General features: G+C 41.0%; 7 protein-coding genes and 1 long non-coding RNA gene across 8 annotated transcripts; 5 read left to right on the top strand and 3 right to left on the bottom strand.

The window, feature by feature from the left end:
- Positions 1-16: 16 nt before the first annotated feature.
- On the bottom strand, positions 17-1585 carry LOC145698670 (tubulin alpha chain-like). The gene is made up of 4 exons (XM_081775886.1): positions 1428-1585; positions 744-1386; positions 418-697; positions 17-374 (listed from the first exon to the last, which is right to left on the bottom strand). The coding sequence occupies exons 1-4, from the start codon at positions 1504-1506 to the stop codon at positions 36-38; spliced, it is 1341 nt and encodes a 446-aa protein (XP_081632012.1). The 5' UTR covers positions 1507-1585; the 3' UTR covers positions 17-35.
- Positions 1550-3392, top strand: LOC145697777 (protein adenylyltransferase Fic-like). Its single transcript, XM_081774988.1, has 4 exons — positions 1550-1559; positions 1775-2399; positions 2551-2913; positions 3209-3392. Exons 1-4 carry the CDS (start codon positions 1550-1552, stop codon positions 3390-3392), a joined length of 1182 nt encoding a protein of 393 aa, XP_081631114.1.
- A 1209-nt stretch (positions 3393-4601) lies between these two features.
- LOC145697776 (uncharacterized) lies at positions 4602-5209 on the top strand. Its single transcript, XR_014133897.1, has 2 exons — positions 4602-4843; positions 5094-5209. It is a non-coding gene; the product is annotated as an uncharacterized LOC145697776 (long non-coding RNA).
- Positions 5210-6913: 1704 nt separating this feature from the next.
- Positions 6914-8173, bottom strand: LOC145699357 (putative inhibitor of apoptosis). Its single transcript, XM_081776626.1, has 2 exons — positions 7940-8173; positions 6914-7272 (listed from the first exon to the last, which is right to left on the bottom strand). Exons 1-2 carry the CDS (start codon positions 8120-8122, stop codon positions 6931-6933), a joined length of 525 nt encoding a protein of 174 aa, XP_081632752.1. The 5' UTR covers positions 8123-8173; the 3' UTR covers positions 6914-6930.
- Positions 8174-8933: 760 nt separating this feature from the next.
- LOC145698672 (uncharacterized) lies at positions 8934-11507 on the top strand. The gene is made up of 5 exons (XM_081775888.1): positions 8934-9074; positions 9846-9941; positions 10473-10607; positions 10678-10996; positions 11239-11507. Exons 2-5 carry the CDS (start codon positions 9865-9867, stop codon positions 11287-11289), a joined length of 582 nt encoding a protein of 193 aa, XP_081632014.1. The 5' UTR covers positions 8934-9074; positions 9846-9864; the 3' UTR covers positions 11290-11507.
- A 22-nt stretch (positions 11508-11529) lies between these two features.
- Positions 11530-12168, bottom strand: LOC145698673 (uncharacterized). Its single transcript, XM_081775889.1, has 3 exons — positions 12026-12168; positions 11836-11982; positions 11530-11787 (listed from the first exon to the last, which is right to left on the bottom strand). Exons 1-3 carry the CDS (start codon positions 12098-12100, stop codon positions 11587-11589), a joined length of 423 nt encoding a protein of 140 aa, XP_081632015.1. The 5' UTR covers positions 12101-12168; the 3' UTR covers positions 11530-11586.
- A 363-nt stretch (positions 12169-12531) lies between these two features.
- Positions 12532-13378, top strand: LOC145698674 (DNA-directed RNA polymerase II subunit RPB9-like). Its single transcript, XM_081775890.1, has 4 exons — positions 12532-12661; positions 12760-12908; positions 12951-13072; positions 13131-13378. Exons 1-4 carry the CDS (start codon positions 12633-12635, stop codon positions 13236-13238), a joined length of 408 nt encoding a protein of 135 aa, XP_081632016.1. The 5' UTR covers positions 12532-12632; the 3' UTR covers positions 13239-13378.
- A 28-nt stretch (positions 13379-13406) lies between these two features.
- LOC145698669 (uncharacterized) lies at positions 13407-16695 on the top strand. Its single transcript, XM_081775884.1, has 9 exons — positions 13407-13477; positions 14265-14434; positions 14474-14702; positions 14915-15026; positions 15073-15299; positions 15455-15659; positions 16066-16154; positions 16361-16400; positions 16451-16695. Exons 1-6 carry the CDS (start codon positions 13417-13419, stop codon positions 15457-15459), a joined length of 804 nt encoding a protein of 267 aa, XP_081632010.1. The 5' UTR covers positions 13407-13416; the 3' UTR covers positions 15460-15659; positions 16066-16154; positions 16361-16400; positions 16451-16695.
- Positions 16696-16942: the final 247 nt, after the last annotated feature.

Genomic DNA, 16942 nt, shown 5'->3' with positions numbered 1-16942 from the left:
AGAGAGAGCTTTATTCCAAAACTCAAATTACAGGCTTAGTATTCATCATCTTCCCCCTCAGCAGTCGAGTCAAGAGCGACCTCTTCATAATCCTTCTCGAGCGCGGCCATGTCTTCTCTAGCCTCAGCAAACTCGCCTTCTTCCATGCCCTCTCCAACGTACCAGTGGACGAAGGCTCGCTTGGCGTACATGAGATCGAACTTGTGATCAAGTCGGGCCCAAGCTTCGGCGATAGCGGTCGTGTTTGACAACATGCACACCGCTCGCTTCACAGAGGCCATGTCAGAGCCATCAACGCTGGAGGGGGGCTGGTGATTGATGCCGACTTTGAAACCGGTTGGGCACCAGTCGACAAATTGAATGGTTCGGCGGGTCTAGAACAGAAATGATCAGAAAGAAGTAACTCTAGAATCGAACCTTGATTTGAGCAATAGCCGCGTTGACATCCTTAGGCACAACATCACCTCGGTAGAGCATGCAACAAGCCATGTACTTGCCCTGTCTAGGATCGCACTTGACCATTTGATTTGCTGGCTCGAAGCAAGCAGTGGTGATTTCAGACACACTGAGGGCTTCGTGCTGCGATTTCGATTGGGAAATGATGGGAGCGTAAGTGGCAAGAGGGAAGTGGATTCGGGGGTAGGGGACCAAGTTGGTTTGGAATTCGTTGAGATCGACGTTCAAAGCTCCATCGAATCTGAAAATAAGGGTTGGATCAATTTTTCGAGAGGTAGAATGCATACCTAAGGGAAGCAGTAATCGAGCTGACGATTTGAGAAATCAGTCGATTCAAATTCTCGTAGCTTGGTCGTTGAACGCCGAGATTATTCCTGCAAATGTCATAAATTGCCTCGTTATCGACCATGAAAGCACAGTCAGAATGCTCAAGAGTGGTATGAGTGGTGAGAATGGAGTTGTAGGGTTCAACAACAGCTGTGGAGATCTGCGGCGCTGGGTAGACCGCAAATTCGAGTTTTGCCTTTTTGCCGTAATCGAGAGAGAGGCGCTCCATGAGAAGGGAGGTGAAACCAGAGCCAGTTCCGCCGCCGAAGGAGTGGAAGATCAAAAAGCCCTGGAGACCAGAGCATTGATCCGCCAGCTTTCGAGTGCGATCGAGAACACCATCAATGAGCTCTTTTCCGATCGTGTAGTGTCCTCGAGCGTAGTTATTGGCAGCATCTTCTTTTCCAGAAATCATCTGCTCCGGGTGGAACATTTGCCCGTACTTGCCTTGTCGCACGGTATCGACGACGGTGGGTTCAAGATCGATGAAGATAGCGCGGGGGACATGTCGGCCACTTCCGGTAGCGTTGAAGAAAGTGGTGAAGGAGTCGTCTTTTTTTGCGTCAGGATCGATGAGTTTTCCATCAGCGCCGATTCCGTGCTCTAAAACCAAGTTTTTTCTTCGTTTTCGGAAAAAATCTTACCTAAGCAATAAAGCTCCCAGCAACTGGATCCCATCTGGACTCCAGCCTGGCCAATGTGCATTGAAATAACTTCTCTCATGTTTTTCTAGCGTTCTTTTTTTTCTCGAGAACTATGCTACGGGATGCGCAAAGGTAAGCTGCGCTTTGGTAGGGGTGAGTTCTAGTTCTGAGCGGTTGAGTGTCAGAGCGTACCTATCACCGGCGACATGCTGCATCTGATTGGTTAAACACTAAACACCACCTCCTCCACCAAAGCCCTGGGGATGACGATAATAATTGATGTATTGGGACTCGTTATAAACATCAATTACTCAATGATACTCAATGATTGTAAGCCAGTAAATAAGAAATTTGCCCACGTGATGTCCGAACACCAACGCCTCCGAAAATCATTCCCTCTCCAACTGTATCTTCCGACAGTACTCAGAAAATACAAAGTTCATCGCCCGAAGTAACCGCTCTTCTCACAAAAGCAGACAAATTGATCAAAGAAAAGAAGATCAAAAAAGGCCTAGAACTTCTTCATCAAGCGCAGAGAATCAATCCGAAGGATCCGGAGATTCTAGTCAGAATAGGGACAGTAAAGGTCGATCAAAATCAACCTGCAGAAGCTGATCGATACATTTCAAGAGCGCTACAGCAAGATCCTGGCCATGATCTAGCGCTGATCATGCGAGAAAAGACAAAAGAACTGGCGCTGCGAGTGGATCAAGCAAAACTCAAAAACATCGACTCGTCGAAAGACTTGCTTTTCGACAAATATTCTTCGCATCAGGAAAACTTTCAACTGACAAAAACGCTCAACGACGATTACTACCAATTCGTTTATCATACGATTGCAATCGAGGGGAATACGCTGACATTTCAACAAGTTCGAGATGTTTTGATTACCGGTAAAGCGCCGATTGGAACTGATGTGACAGAGCTTGCAGAAGTGATTGGAATGGAAGCAGCGATTCGATATGTAAATCGGTAAGAACGAAAAGCCAGTTTTCCATTACTGTATTCTTAATGCTGTATTTGATTGTTTTATCGACGGTAAAATGCCTGTTTTTGTCATTAATCTTGCAAAAAATCAGAATGTTCCATGAGCCTTGCAAGATAGAATTAATCCTGATTCTAGAACTGTTGAATTTCCAATCACAGAAGACCACATTCTCAACATGCACCGCCGGGTCATGTCGGGCGATCCTGACAACGGAGGCGAGTACCGTACTCACCAAGTGTACGTCGGCTCCTTCACGCCCCCTCCTCCAGAAGCTGTCCCAAGAATGATGGAAGAGTTTACCAATTTTCTCCAGTCCGATCGCTTCAAAAAGCTGCATCCGATCAGACAGAGCGCACTAGCACATCACACGCTTACATTCATTCATCCCTTTGTCGACGGTAATGGGAGGACGGCGCGATTGCTCATGAATCAGATTTTGCTAAAAGCCGAATTTCCCTACGTCAATATCAAGGTCAATGATCGTCTTGAATACTACAGGTACGCATTTGGCTGGCGCGCAGAATTAATGAGAAGAAAAAATATACATTTTTGATAAAGAATATGAAAGTTTGAATTTCGGATCGTTTCGGGATAAGCTCATCGTCAGGGGTTTTAATATTTTAACGAGATCCAGGAGTGTATAGGCTAATCTAAGGCTCGGACTGCGCACTGTCAAAAACTCCTAATGTAGAAAGCTTAAGCTCTATGTCTCGTTTTAGGAAATTCTATATGTTTTCTGAAGCTAAGGTTTCTTCGATGTTTTCACCCGATTCGACCCTAAAGGAAAATTCAGGGTCCTTGATGAAGCTTCAAAAGGAGACATACTCGAGTTCGAGCGATTTCTCATGGACCGCGTAGATGGAACTTTAGCTCGATACATCAGAACATTGAGTGATGACGAAGAACCAGAAACGACAATCGAAGAATCCAAAAAAATCCACACGGACCCGTCGTATCGAGATGTTATCGAGCTCTGACTTTTCGACTTGTAAATTATTCGAAAATTATTCAAGCCTGTGTATTTGCCCATTCGATTTTGTTTTCTGGAAAAACATGTTTTGCTCGTCAATAAGACGTTGTTTGCTTATTTTAAATAAATTATTGCAAAAGAAAACATTTATCAAGCGATTTATTTACAGTAGGCCAACATAAGAAAAACGATGCGATTTTGGATCTAACCCAGTGCGTTTTTGACGCATATTTGATACAGCTTTCTTTGCTTCTGAAGAATACATTATTCACCGTAAAAGTTGATCCATGATTTCCCAGTGTTTTTACAGAATTAAAAAATAAAGCCTTTTCACAGCCTTGTTCAACCACCCCCAAAAGTCTGTGGAGAAAAGAAAATCATCGGCTAAAATGGGAATAATTGATAAAGATTGTGGATTTATCTGGCACGTGGTTTTCAAATACCAGCTCCCTTGATATTTATTCAATTTGGAAAAGCCTCATTTTAATGAGATAACATGCGAGTTTGCGGCAAAAAACTGTGGTTCATTTAGATGTAGTCATTTAGACTCATTTTTTTCAGAATCAAATTTTGCACACGAAAATTGGCTGACCGAATTGGAAACCTTGTTTTGCTGACTTGAGACACCAACAGTAACCCATAAATTGACAGTAATTGAGAGGGGATATTAGGAAGCATGGGACCTTCGGGGAATAATTTTTCTTGATGAACTCTTATTTTAATAAAGTAAGTTCAGTCTGAATGTCCCAGACTCTCATATTTCAAACAAATACATATACTTTAATAACCCAACTCATATCAAATGTGGTTTTCGGGAAACATCTTCTTCAAACTTTCGCTCAGATTTTGCTCTGACTTCGCTCCGATCTCGCTCAAACGCCGCTTGCTCAGTCGCTCCGCTCGCTCAACCTATTTTTGAGAAATCTCGCTCAGCCAGTCGCTCGCTCGAATTCAAAAATTTTGGCCAAATTTTGAACCCTTATTTTACCTTCGAATCGGAACCCCTATTTCTAGTATATTCAAAATTTCATACTGAAATTTGTTCAAAATAACCAAGCAAGACATCCATCTCAATTTCAGACAATATTCTGAAAAAAAATATTCTCCAGCGTATTCCCAAAGGAGCATCCAGTCGGCGCTGTTTGAGTTGAAAAACCGTCGTTTTCGCTGCTTCATTTTATTCGAGCTTTCACCTTTTTTCCAGTCAGAGCTGATTTTCGTCAAGTTAAATATTTTTATTATTTTTTTGAAATGAATCTTTTGTTAGGAAAGCGGTTAAAAAAGTCGGAAAATATTTATTAACAAAAAAATTTTTAACCGAAAAAGCAGGATTATTCGGAATGACAGTTGCGATTCCGGCATCATTTACCGACCAGTTTGATGATTATTTCGAAGATGAAGAAGAGGACCTAAAGAATCCAGGAACGATGTCAGCTGGAAGAGTAACTGGAAGTGGAGGTACGCAGCTTTTTCTAGCAATTTTAAATAAGTTGATTTTCTTTTTGAACCCTCATAAACCCTTTATTCAATCGGCTAGAATCTAAAGGCACCTGTTTTTGACGATTTTCCGATTTGCCGATTGAATTTATCGGCTTTGAGTGCAGTCGAGTATAAGTAAAAAAGAAATGTATGCCACTAAATATTGAAATCCTCGAAGGTCAAAGGCCGTTATTGTTTTTAATTGCTAACGACTAAAAGAAGCATTCAGTTGTCAATAGTGCGTTTGTCGATGCAATGGCGGAGTTTTTACTTGATGAACCAGAACTTGCCAAACAGACTTTTGAGGAACCCCTGGATTATAGGCAACCGGTTTTCTTTCTTTGAACTTGATGAAATTGCAATGCAACGAATCCAGCTTAGCTTAGTCTAGCTGAGCTGACCGTCTTTCATTCTTTGCTAAATTTCATCATTATTTTTGGGCATGAGGTTAGCAATGCTCAGGTTGCCTATTATTATATTTTCTGTCCTTATCAAAATGCTAGCTCAGCTTTGGTTATTTATCGGTCAGCAAAGCTCAGATTTCATATCTGCTAAGATTTCTTAGCTATTTTTTAAGCATAGCCAAGCTTGGAAGGCGCTGAGCCGAACTAAGCCATAGATTAATAGAGCTAAGTCAATGCTAATCAAAAATCATCAAAGCTTATGAATGATAAGCATTGGCTTTGCTTTATTTATTTTTGGCTAAGTTCGGCTAAGCGTTTCCCAAGCTCGGCTATGCTTAAAAAGGTTGCTAAGAAATCTAAGCAGGTATGAAATCTGAGCTAAGCTGGCCGATAGATAACTTAAGCTAAGCTCGGTTTTCCCTGGAAATCGCAGGGCTAAGCAAAGCTTAGCCAAATTGAATCGAATTTTTGAAAACCGGGAAAAAGTTTCGACTACGATGACGAAGACGCATTCGCAAAATGGATGGCACGACAAGGTTGAACTTTCCTCATTCTTTACTTTGAAGAAAATTAATTTTGCCGCTCAGTTCTTTAAATCTTGCGAAATAAATTATTTTATAACCTTGTAATTTATCGCCTGCTATAATTTATCTGGGTTTGTGGATTTATTAATCAGTAAAAATGGCTCAAGAAGTAAAAACGCGAATCGAACTTTTTAATCTAACGCGGCAGATCGGGCATGTTTCGAGGCGCTTCGCACATTCTGGATTATGGTTTTGCAGCGGGTTAAATATTTGATGAAATCTGTCGACTTGGAAGACTATCAATTTTGTTTGTTGAAGAAAGTTATTTTCGCTGAAACCGAATTCCTGAGCAGCAGCATTGATGCCTGCAAGGGACAAAGACCACGCTTATTTTCTTCACTAGACAGACTTTGCACGACATTTCTGCAGCTTATCTCCGTATTAATTAACCCGTCTTTGCAAATGATCAATTCTAGTCACGTGCAAATGACATCTCAAACGGAGGCCTAAAGACAGACAGACTCGTTCAAGCTCTTCTCGGTCAAGTTTCTCCACATTTTCTTCAGAAAAAAAAGAACAATCAGCAAGTTGATATTGAACTTCATACCTATGCTTATCAATTCATCGTTTTCATTTTCGTTGGCGTCATTTTCAGAGTCGGCGATATTGATCATTTCAAGTTTTCTACGGGCATATTTGATGAAGCTTACAAGGAAAGTTCAATACCTCCTGCCTGGGCTCGAACCGCTCGGTAACTTTTGTTGAAAACCTGAGTCAGGGTCAAGTAGATCTTTCATGAAAAGCCGCGCAGCGGCTCCTTGAAAACGAAGCCGCGTAGCGGCTTCGAAATTCTTTAAAATAGATTGCTTTTGTAATTTTGTGGAGCCGCTTCGCGGCTTCCCTTTTAAAAAAGCCGCTGCGCGGCTTTTCAATAAAGATCTTTCAGACTTTGACTCAGGTTTCTACACAGATTATCTGAAGCCCTAGCCTTCTGGTGAGGTGTATTTGAACTTTCCCATATCCCTTTACTTGAATCAAGAAGCCGCAGTGAGGCTGCCACCTTTTTTAAAATTCGATAAACTCTCTTTTCCATCAAAATAAAAACTTGGAAAAAGAAAGAACTTTTTGTTTGAATAATTCACAATTCATCTCGAACTAAACTTGCATGCTCCTCCCATGGCAAATCGCCGGCTTCCCACGAATGCAGCGGCAAGCCACAGTAAAAACATCTTACTGAGTCTGGAAAGCCGCGTTTCTTTGATTTATAAAAACCAGCTGCAGCGAGGTCTTCTGCAGAGGGACATCTTCGTCCCCAAGATGAAAAACTAGCGACTCGCTCGTCGTATGATGATTTTGACGGATTCTGTGGGACGGTTAGAAGCGGAATTAGGAATGGACATGTTGGGAAGTTTTCGATGTGGGCTTTGAGAGGATCGTCTGTTGAAGCCCAGGATTCAAGTTGTCCCTCGCAGTAGACGCACTGAAATCGTATGAGAAAAAAAAACGAAAGAACCAAAAGTCCTTTTTATAGATAAATTCGGTGCATTTTCAAAATTGACACTATTATACTTTTTATGGGAATTCTCATAACTATTTAGTTTTAAATTGGAAAATGACGGACAGCTTCCATTCCTTATCATTTTGTTTAGGTGATAAATTATAATTATTTGTTTAAATTAGTACTAGATAAATATATTCAAAACAACGAGAAATGTTCTTTGAATCAAAGACTTTGATCCCTGCTGATGATTTTGATATCAGCGCGCGCTCCGTTGCGCCCCCATCTCTTGGCTAGTAGCGCGGTGTAGTGCAGCGCCTCATGGCTTGTGTGCGGACAATTGTCCCTCCATCCAAATGAAAGCGATTTATAATAGTATCTATACTAAATCTGTTGTTGTAAATTTATAGGTTGTTGCGTAAAGAATGGTTCACACAAGCGTGTTATTCGGGATGCGTTTATCATGTTTAATTATTCTGAGATACCAGCAACAGACAATAAATAAAAAATATAAATTTTCAGATATTATTACTTTGTTACGGTTTTTGTATAAAATTTATGTATTTGAAATGCAGTATTGACAAAACTTATTATATTATATTATATTATATTATATTATATTATATTATATTAGATGTATTGTCGGAACCTTTAGTCTATCATCCGGTCCAATAAACTCAAATCCCGCCAGCGCCGCATTCTCCTTCGAAATCGGAAAATCTTCTATGTCTTCAAAAGTCCTCAGTCTCTCTAGAAAATCTGCATCCTTTCTTGGATAATTTGGCGCAACTTCTGGCTCCATATTTTTACGAATACACGACATTAGTTCCATTTTGTTTTTGTTGCTTTGGTAATCGAAAAAGGGTTATTGAGCGAAACTAGAAGAAATCCACGTGATAGAGCTCAAGGGCGAAAATTCGAAAAATTTTGGTCTAGGTCAATGTCATGTGAGATTAGCATGTTTTAGTGGAAATAATCAACGCATTTTATAAAAATAATATTTCTATTAATTTGTTTATTAAATTATTAACAAAGTATATTTTGATGAAAGCATCATATTCTTGAGAAAAAAATGCGTAAAACCGCGTATGTCAGTATAAAAATTACACAATTGGAGCATCATACTCTCAGGGTCTTATCAACTCATTGAACTTTCCCGTGCTAAACCGCAGCGGGAGATCCCAGGATTCTCAAGCGAAGGAATTATGCTTGATTTTTTAATAGTAGATCGAAAAATCTAGATTTGCCAAATCCGATTATTAGCCACCTATTGACCTTTCAATTTTAATAACAGATTAATGTTTAAAATCGAGGAGCCGCTTGCGGCTTCGAGAAAAAAGCCGCGCTTTGCGCGGCTCATATTTTTTTCGACTCGAAGCCGTAAACGGCTTCTCGATTTTCATCATCTGACTTGAAACTACAGTATAGTTTTAGGTGTTTTTTCATGGTTTCTTACAGTAAGACGTCATAATTAAGCTTATATTGATGACTTTGATCAATTATGGTAATGATAACTAGAAGATATTTGAAACAAACAAGCTCGAAAAAACGCTTGTTCGTAGTAAAAGTGGTGCTGGTGTATTCTGGGCGTGTGGAGCGAGTGGGGTGGGAGCTGAGTTCGATTTGTCAATTGGCCGCGGAGCGCTCTGCCGTTGGCCGAGTGACGCTGCGCTTCTCAATAGAGAGCCTTCCCGTAGTCTCGTTCCGTCTATCCCAAGCTTCTTTTGAACTTTTTTCTCAAAGAGCTCTGAAAAAAGATTGTTCCTGCGGCTTTTCACAAACAGGTAAGAAAATCAAAAATTGACAAAGAAACAAATTTATGAATATCATCAAGGAAAGCTATAAAAATATTTCTTTAATTAAAAAGTATTTTCTATCTTAAAGATAATCAATAATTGTAAAATAAAGAAAAAACCATTCGTTTCGTCGATTTCGGAAATCGTCAAACTAATTTTCTGTTTAAGTTTTTGCTTCTTTTAGGGATAGTGCTGAACCTGGTCTAATTCAATAAGAATAATTCTAGTATTACTAGAATTATTAACGAATTATTGAACTTAAAGTTCAAATGAAAGTAATATGAAAGGCAGTTAGCCCGAAGACACCCTTAATTCTGAAGACGACTGCTTACCAGAATCTCCGAATTACCGTCCAAAATGGTCAAAACACCCCCTTTGTTTCCAATCCAAAAAGTCTTAAACTCCTAAACGCCCAAGAACAATAGCTGAATGACCGACCTCAAGGCTTCCTAATAAGGAAACGGCGTACAGTGGCGTTTGCGGTTGCCTCCCTATCCAAACGCGTCTAGAGAGGGAGGCAACGCGGGACGATTTCTGGTTCGATTTAATGCGCCCTTCTAGAAAAAGAGCGTCTGGATAGGGAGGTAACGAGGGACGCTCCAACAGGGAGGCAACCGCAAACGCCACTGTAGCAGGTTTTTAGCTCTCACACTTGCTCCAAATTGATTGAATATGACGCATTAATAATTTAGTAATTACTTACTGTAGCGATAATTTCCTGTCCCCAGAAATCTTTGCGTTTTTGAATTATCTTTTCAGAAAATTATTAAAAAACTGAATGCAAGAAGAAATCAAGGAACTTATCGAAGAATCAAGCCATGAAGAAGAAAAAACGACGACGCAAAAAATACAACAGTAAGTTCAAATTCAAGCGTCTTTCCACCCCGTTATATCATCAGTAGTGACCTAGATAAGAAGCCGGACAAAAGGTTGTTTTCTAATTAAAATCAATTTTACGACTCTCTGAAGACGTAGCGAAAAATAATGACAAGTTGAAAAAACCTTCAGAGCAGATTTTGTACATAGAATAAAAATGACGAAGCTAAATGCTCCGATCATTCAATACAGGTATTTCTTAAAATACAGCCCCCAAGGATTGAATTTGCGGGTCTAAAGTATGAGCCGTCCGTTATTTTGTGCTAAAATCGGACTTGATGATGACAGTTTGTTTCTGGTCTGAACTGGACCCTATGCCGTTAATCTTATTTTCGAGTTCACAAATTTTAAAGTCCGTCTTGCAGCTTGATCTCATGATTCTGCTCGATTTTTATCACTACAACAATTAAAAATGGACCAACTCGAGCAAATTCATAAATAGGCGTATCTACGAAGTACAATTCTTGACCTATTCTTTTGATGAAAACCTTGTTTGAGAGGAGTTTTCAGATTAAACAACTTGATGAATGAAGAAGGATCGAGATTCTGGGCGATCTGGGGCGTTTTGATGGCGATAGTGATCGTCATCATCCTCTGCTTCTGTTACTTCAACCGAGAGGATCCGAATGCGACGACCGATGGACGGTGAGCACAAGGCAAAGTTCTTTTTCTACTCGAAAGTCTCCTTATATTTCGGCCTAACATGTTCCTTTAGTTCTTCCGGCCATTCCTCCCGGCGACACCGTCCTCCCTACACAGCAACGGCCAACTACCCCGGTCCACCCGAAGACGAGGGTCGTCAACTTGGACCAACATCGCTGCCAAGCTACAAGCGAACCATGCGAAGATGGCTCAACAGCGGGACCAGAACGCCACCGCCTGAGTACAAGAACATCTCGCAAGGAATTCCGAACAATATGAACAACAGTGGTCCACCGTTCCTTGAATCCATGCGTTCGGTTATCACGGATAGCTTTATGAGCTGGTACTCCAAAGATGACGATGAGGAGAAAAACTTAAAAGATGTTGGAGCCGTAAGTAGATTTTACAGAAGAGAGTTTCTGCAGCGCATTTTCCTTGAAGAAACTCTGTAACCCAAAAAGCCGCTTGCGGCTTCGAGTCAAATAGGACATTAGCCGCGCTTATCGCGTCTTTCGCTTCGTTTTTTTCTCAAAGCCGCAAGTGGCTCCTCGGTTTTTTAGCGCTTCTTCAAGGAACAATGAGCTGAAGAAATTCCCTTCTGTAAAAATACTCCTAAAGTAATTGTTATATTCAGAGCTGGCTAGAATCAACTACCGAAAAACTCGAAGAAATCCGCGAAGAATGAACAGCAAAAAAGCTCACTCGCTATTTTCATGCTCATTATTGCAAGAATACGCTCGCCTGAACTCATCTGAAACAATAACTGCTTGCTTTAAATTTATAGTTCTACCAGTCAGCCTTCCTATTTCCTAAAAAATCACAAATGTGCTCTTTTGTTCTCACTGTTCAAGCTTATCCCTCGTTCAAAAGACTCAATTTTACAACAAAATATTATTTCTAAATTTGAGTTGTTTGGAAATTGGAATATTCCGAATAATTTATTGTTTTTGCTGAAGTTGGCCAAAAGACGCAGATGTTTAACTTATTGCCAGAGTCGGTACTTAGTCTTGAGCGCCTTGATTTCGTCCTCGGACATTTCAGCGAGCTGCTCGGCCCACCAGGCCTTGAGGTAGGGCTTCGCTTCTTCGTAGCTAGAGAGACCGAGCTCTTCCATGACGATCTTCTCGACGGGGTGGGCGCCGAAGGGGGAGTCTGCTACGGCTGGTGGGTTTTCCCAGGGGTACTGAATTGTAAAACTCGTTGTTTATTAAAATAAGGAAGGAGAACTTACAGTAGGAGCACCAGCAGGAAGAGCAGTTGGTGGAGAAGCACCGAAAAGCTGGGCGACAACGATGAAAGCAAGGCCTCCCATGAGAACGAAGATGACCTGTTCGAGCTTGGGCTCCATCTGCAGCCACTGCATCACGCTCATCTCGGACTGAAAAGAGGCTGAAGGGCAGATAAAAAGAGAGGGATTTTACCTTGGCCCGGACGGATGGGACAGCTAGTCGAGGAGTGGCTCGAACGGATGTTCGGAGAATCGCTCGGGAAAGCATTCTGAAGATGAAAATTTGAAATAGAGGGACGAAAATGAGTAAAAAGAAATAGAAAAGTGGAAATAAAGTGCACCAGAATAACAAACTTTAATATAATTAAAAGGCGATAAAGCTTCTAGAAACCCAGAGTTATGGAGAAATAGGGAAATTTATCATGAAAAAGGCGAAAATTTTGATAAAAATAATCAATTTTCTTTCTGATTTAACGAAAACAGACCGAAAATAAACCCATTTTTGTGATATATTTTGATGTAAAATAATTTTTTGACTTATAAATTGCTCTTTTCTTCGGTTCTTTCGTTATTTTCGTGCATTTCTCTTCGTAAAAACCATAAAATTCGAATCGATTCCTCTCACTCTTCGCTCAGAGCGGCTCGAGCCTTTTTCTGGATTGTGCCGATTGGCCAATGAGCGCGCGAGTTTGAAATCGAGAAATTTGAAATTTGCGCCCGATCGCACTCACTGCCGAGAAAAGTGGAAGAAAGAGCGAGTTTTACGAAAAAAGGGTTGAAAGGAAAGAAAAGCAGAGAAGATGGCGACTCAGGGAACAACTGCTGATGGCCAAGGGTTGAACTACTGCTAATTTTTCACAATTTATTTGAAAATTAAAATGATCAGAAAATTTTTTTTTTAATTTAAAAAGAAAACCCTTCGAAAAGACTGCCTTTTGCAGAAATCCAAGCTGATGGCCCAAAATCCGTTGGAATCCTCTTCTGCTTGGAATGCAACAACATGTTGTACCCGAAAGAAAATCGAGCTGAAAAACGACTTGAGTACTGCTGCCGAAACTGTGGCTACAAATCTGAAGGTTTTCTTCATTTCCCTTCTTCATGAAATGACCATTCTTTAGCGGAGAACCCGTGTATCTACGTCAACAAGCTGATTTCAAAGATGGACGAGTTGGTCGGAATCGTGCCTGAAGTATCGCAAGATCCTGCTCTTCCGAGAACTGATTCGCATGAGTGTCCATCCGTAAGTGCACTTTTTCGAAGTGCTAAAATGGTGATCCCCTTTCAACCATTCATTCTAGTGCGGCAACCGCGGCGTCTGCTTCTTCCAGTCAATGTTGGTGAAAACCATGTCGATGAAGCTGTTCTACTGCTGCAACACTTGCTCCCACCGATGGACCGACTACTAGAATGATCGTTCGAAAGAAAAAAAAGCTCAAATTGAAAGAAAAAATAGAAAATTCGACTCACGTGTTACTGTGGACATGTTTCTTATTATAAAAATTTGCTCAAAACTTGACGAATTTGAATCTTACTGAAAATAAAACGCTAAAAATAGAAAGTTTTTTTCATCGATTGTTTTGTAGAATGTCTGATATGGAGCTAGAAAGCCTGGAGGGCGACTCCAAGGAGAATATTGATGAGTTGGGAAAAGGGTTGAGAAAACGATGATTTCCGGAGTGATACTCTTAAAATTATTATAGTCAGGGTGCCGCAATCTATGAAGAAAATCTGAGTCAGGGTCCTGCGTTCGTCTATCAAAGCTCTTACAGAACCCTGACTCAGGTTTTTTACACAGATGCCCATAATTTCTTGGCCAGATCTTCTGGCCCAGAAGTATGAATCATCCGCTAGTCCTAGTTTTGTACAGTGGGTTGCGCAGGTACCATGAAGTTTAACTCTTGTGGGAGAAAGCCCCTGGGCCCCCTTCCCCGTGTCCCGCGCAAATCACTGTCGGGGAAGTCTAGAAAATTTCTTAACCACTTGCTTGGCGGTTTAGAAGAATCTCCAGATTCTGAAGAACAGAATCTGGAAAGTAAACGGGTCTGAGCCAATGAGAGAGCCGACAAGGGTTTGCGCGGCTTCTTCCCAAAATTAGGCGCGCTCAGAAATGCCCATGTCCCGGGCCAATATCTCCCGCCACATGTCTTCAGACATGGGCAGATTCTCCTATCTCCCTTTATTGCTCAACTTCATGGTAGTTGCCCCCTAAAGAGCGGGTGAAGGGGCAACCAATCCTGCAATCACTTTGAGCGAGTCTAGAAAGGAACAATAGAAAAAGCGCGGGCAAAGGGGCAACCAAAGCTGCAATCACAAAGGGGCAACCAACTGCGCAACCCACTGTATGACTATGTCCGCAAGAGGATGAATGTGTCCATTTCTATGCATCATTTTCGTCATTTTTTTCTTCGGTCGAAATTTCTCAACCCAAAAAGATATTGACGCAGAGCTAGAAAATGAGCTAATGAACTCGGAATACGCTGCTTCTACGAAAAACGACGATTCAAGGAGAAAAAGCGAGAGTTCCCAAACTAGCGGAAAGTGGAAAAAAGTTGGTTATCAACAGTCGCCTGAAAGAGTTGATTCTTCAAGTCAAGATCATATGGTAAAATGAAAAAGGAATTCTGAATATAATGAAATTCAGCTGGGAAAGGAGGGAGAAAACAGCTTCGAGCAAGAACTCCAAGACTTCTCTGGCGACGAAGAAACGCATGAATCGATTCTTGAAGAGACCAGAAGCAGGAGCAGAAGCCGATCGAGATCCAAATCGCCAGAAAGCTCAAAGGAGGAGAAAAATGAAAAGGACAAGTCCGGAGATGAAGAGTCTAGCGAAGAAATGGACGGACTGGAAGCCCTGAGAAATGCTGCTTTAGGTAAGAGGCACCCTTAATTTTATTTTATAACCATTTATGAGAGACAAAGTTGTTTCTGACTCGGATTTTCTACATAGATTTTAGATGCTGCAAGTCAGTGTCAAATCATTCCCCCTTCTGTCTTTCTTTGATTTTCGCACCTGAGAAGAAGGCTTTTGGTTTCAAAAGCAAATAAACGACTGACTAGAATTCTGATTTTTTTTTTCTTTCAGGCTCGCTGGGAAAATTCAAGAGAACAAACTCCGAAAACGGCGAAAATGGAAATAATAGCAGCTCCGATGAAGAAGATCTTGAAGCGATGCGCAAGCAGTTACTATCACAAAAGTACATTTTTGCCCTTTGACTGATTTCTTCAACCCTTTTTACCCAGATCATCCAAAAGAAGACCTCCATTAGACCTTCGCTCAAAGTTGAAGAAACAGTCGCCCAAGGTGCACATAAATCCGGCGCTGAAAAACACCACTGCCTTAGCATCGAGCTTATCCTTAACAATTTCGAATCTTCAACGTCATGATTCGGCCCTCGACTCCCAGTTACCTCAAAGTTCATCGAAGACGATTGTTCGCCGACTGCCAGTTACTGGAGATGATGATCCTGCTGCCCAATCGACAAGGGTTTCTAACTTTGGTTTTTTATAATAGATTTTTTAAACTCGACTCAGGTTTTCTACAAAAGTTATCGAGCCCAGCTCTCAAAACAAAGCTCAATAAAGAAAATCGTTTGAGTATCTAAAATATTAATATTTTAAAAACCCTGACTTTCGACAGAAAGCTTCTCAGCTCTGAAAATAACTCGGACCGTGAAAAACGACAGCGCGAAAAAGTCCACCAACCCAAATCAGCTGATTATCAACCCGAACACGAGCAGCGAAGAAGACGGAAACAGCGACTTGGAATTGGACGTCTCCACTGTGCACAGGAATCAAAAGAAAGTTTCCAAGAAGCGGCGAAATTCAAGGTGAGATTATATTTAATTTTCGCCTTTGATTTGCATTTGTATTACTCAAGCGCTATGCAATCACAAATCGATCAATTTTAATTATCCTGGTTACGCATCGCTTCAATGGAAATTTGTGTGCCCAAAGTGTGTATGAGTGCGTGCCCAAACAATAGGCCTACATGTCGTTTTTCATTTCCTAGCGCTAGAATTTCCACAAAAGGGAAAACACAACGCTGTTTTTGTTCCTAGAGGCATGTTCTCCTTCATGTCTCCAGGGGCCAATTTCGGCTGTCGACAAGTAATATCAACAGTAATATTACAGCAGCGAATACATTTGCATCACACGCCCTTAGTATGTTAGAGCACTCAAGAGAAAATCGAAAGAGATCAAGTTTGAGAAGCGGGTTAATTAACTCATTTTCAGCCGTGCTGTTTTTCAAACTGCCAAAGATATTGTCTCCGAAGAAGATTCCTCCAGCGAAGATGAGAAATTTACAGTAAAGAATTCTTCAGGTAATCATTTTACAAAGAAAAGAAGGGGTTTAACGAGCGAAGATAATCTATAAGGGAAAATCTATCATAGGAAAACAAGTAATTTAAGAAGTGCGTCTATCAAAACAGAAACAGGACACTTTTAAGTTCTTTATTGATCACCCTCAAATTGTTTTTCATAAATAATTCATCAACAAGTGTCAAGGGGTCAATTTTTCTTTTATAAGATGACGACGATGCAGTCTGGAAGAAGTCCAAAATGCGCAGGTAAATAAAGCCACAATGCTTCTTTTTCTCTAATCCGAGCTTATCTTTAGCGACGGCTACGAAGATGAACGAAGAGATCGTGACCGAGATCGAGATCGTCTTCGCTCACGAAATCGGCGAAATCGACGAAGATCTTCGAGGAGCAGAAGTCGAGATAACCGAAGACGTAGAAGATCGTATTCACGGGATCATTCCCCTTCTAGAAGAAGACGAGATAGTGGAAGGGACTCGAGAAGAAGGGGAAGGGATGAGCTCGATGCGAAAATGGAACGCATCAGACAGGAGAACAAGCGCTTAGGAGCGGTTCATTAACTGACGAAAAACGCTGTTGTCTTCGAGAGATCGATAACTTCGAGGTCAATAAAGCAAAGAGGAGGTTCCAATAAAACTTATGAAGAAAATACATGTACTAAGAGGGCCACTATATTTATTTTTGGATCAAACCCTAAATTGTTCAAAACCAGGAAGCTCAGTAAATGATGACTCAATTAACCATGAATCGAAAGTGTTGATGGATCATCGTTTTTAGTCGATAAATACTA

The sequence above is a fragment of the Oikopleura dioica genome, chromosome 2 (genome assembly GCF_907165135.1).
Source record: "Oikopleura dioica chromosome 2, OKI2018_I68_1.0, whole genome shotgun sequence".
Taxonomy (NCBI): domain Eukaryota; kingdom Metazoa; phylum Chordata; class Appendicularia; order Copelata; family Oikopleuridae; genus Oikopleura; species Oikopleura dioica.
The sequence above is the reverse complement of the archived record's forward strand: the minus strand, read 5'-3'. Positions and strand labels throughout refer to the sequence as shown.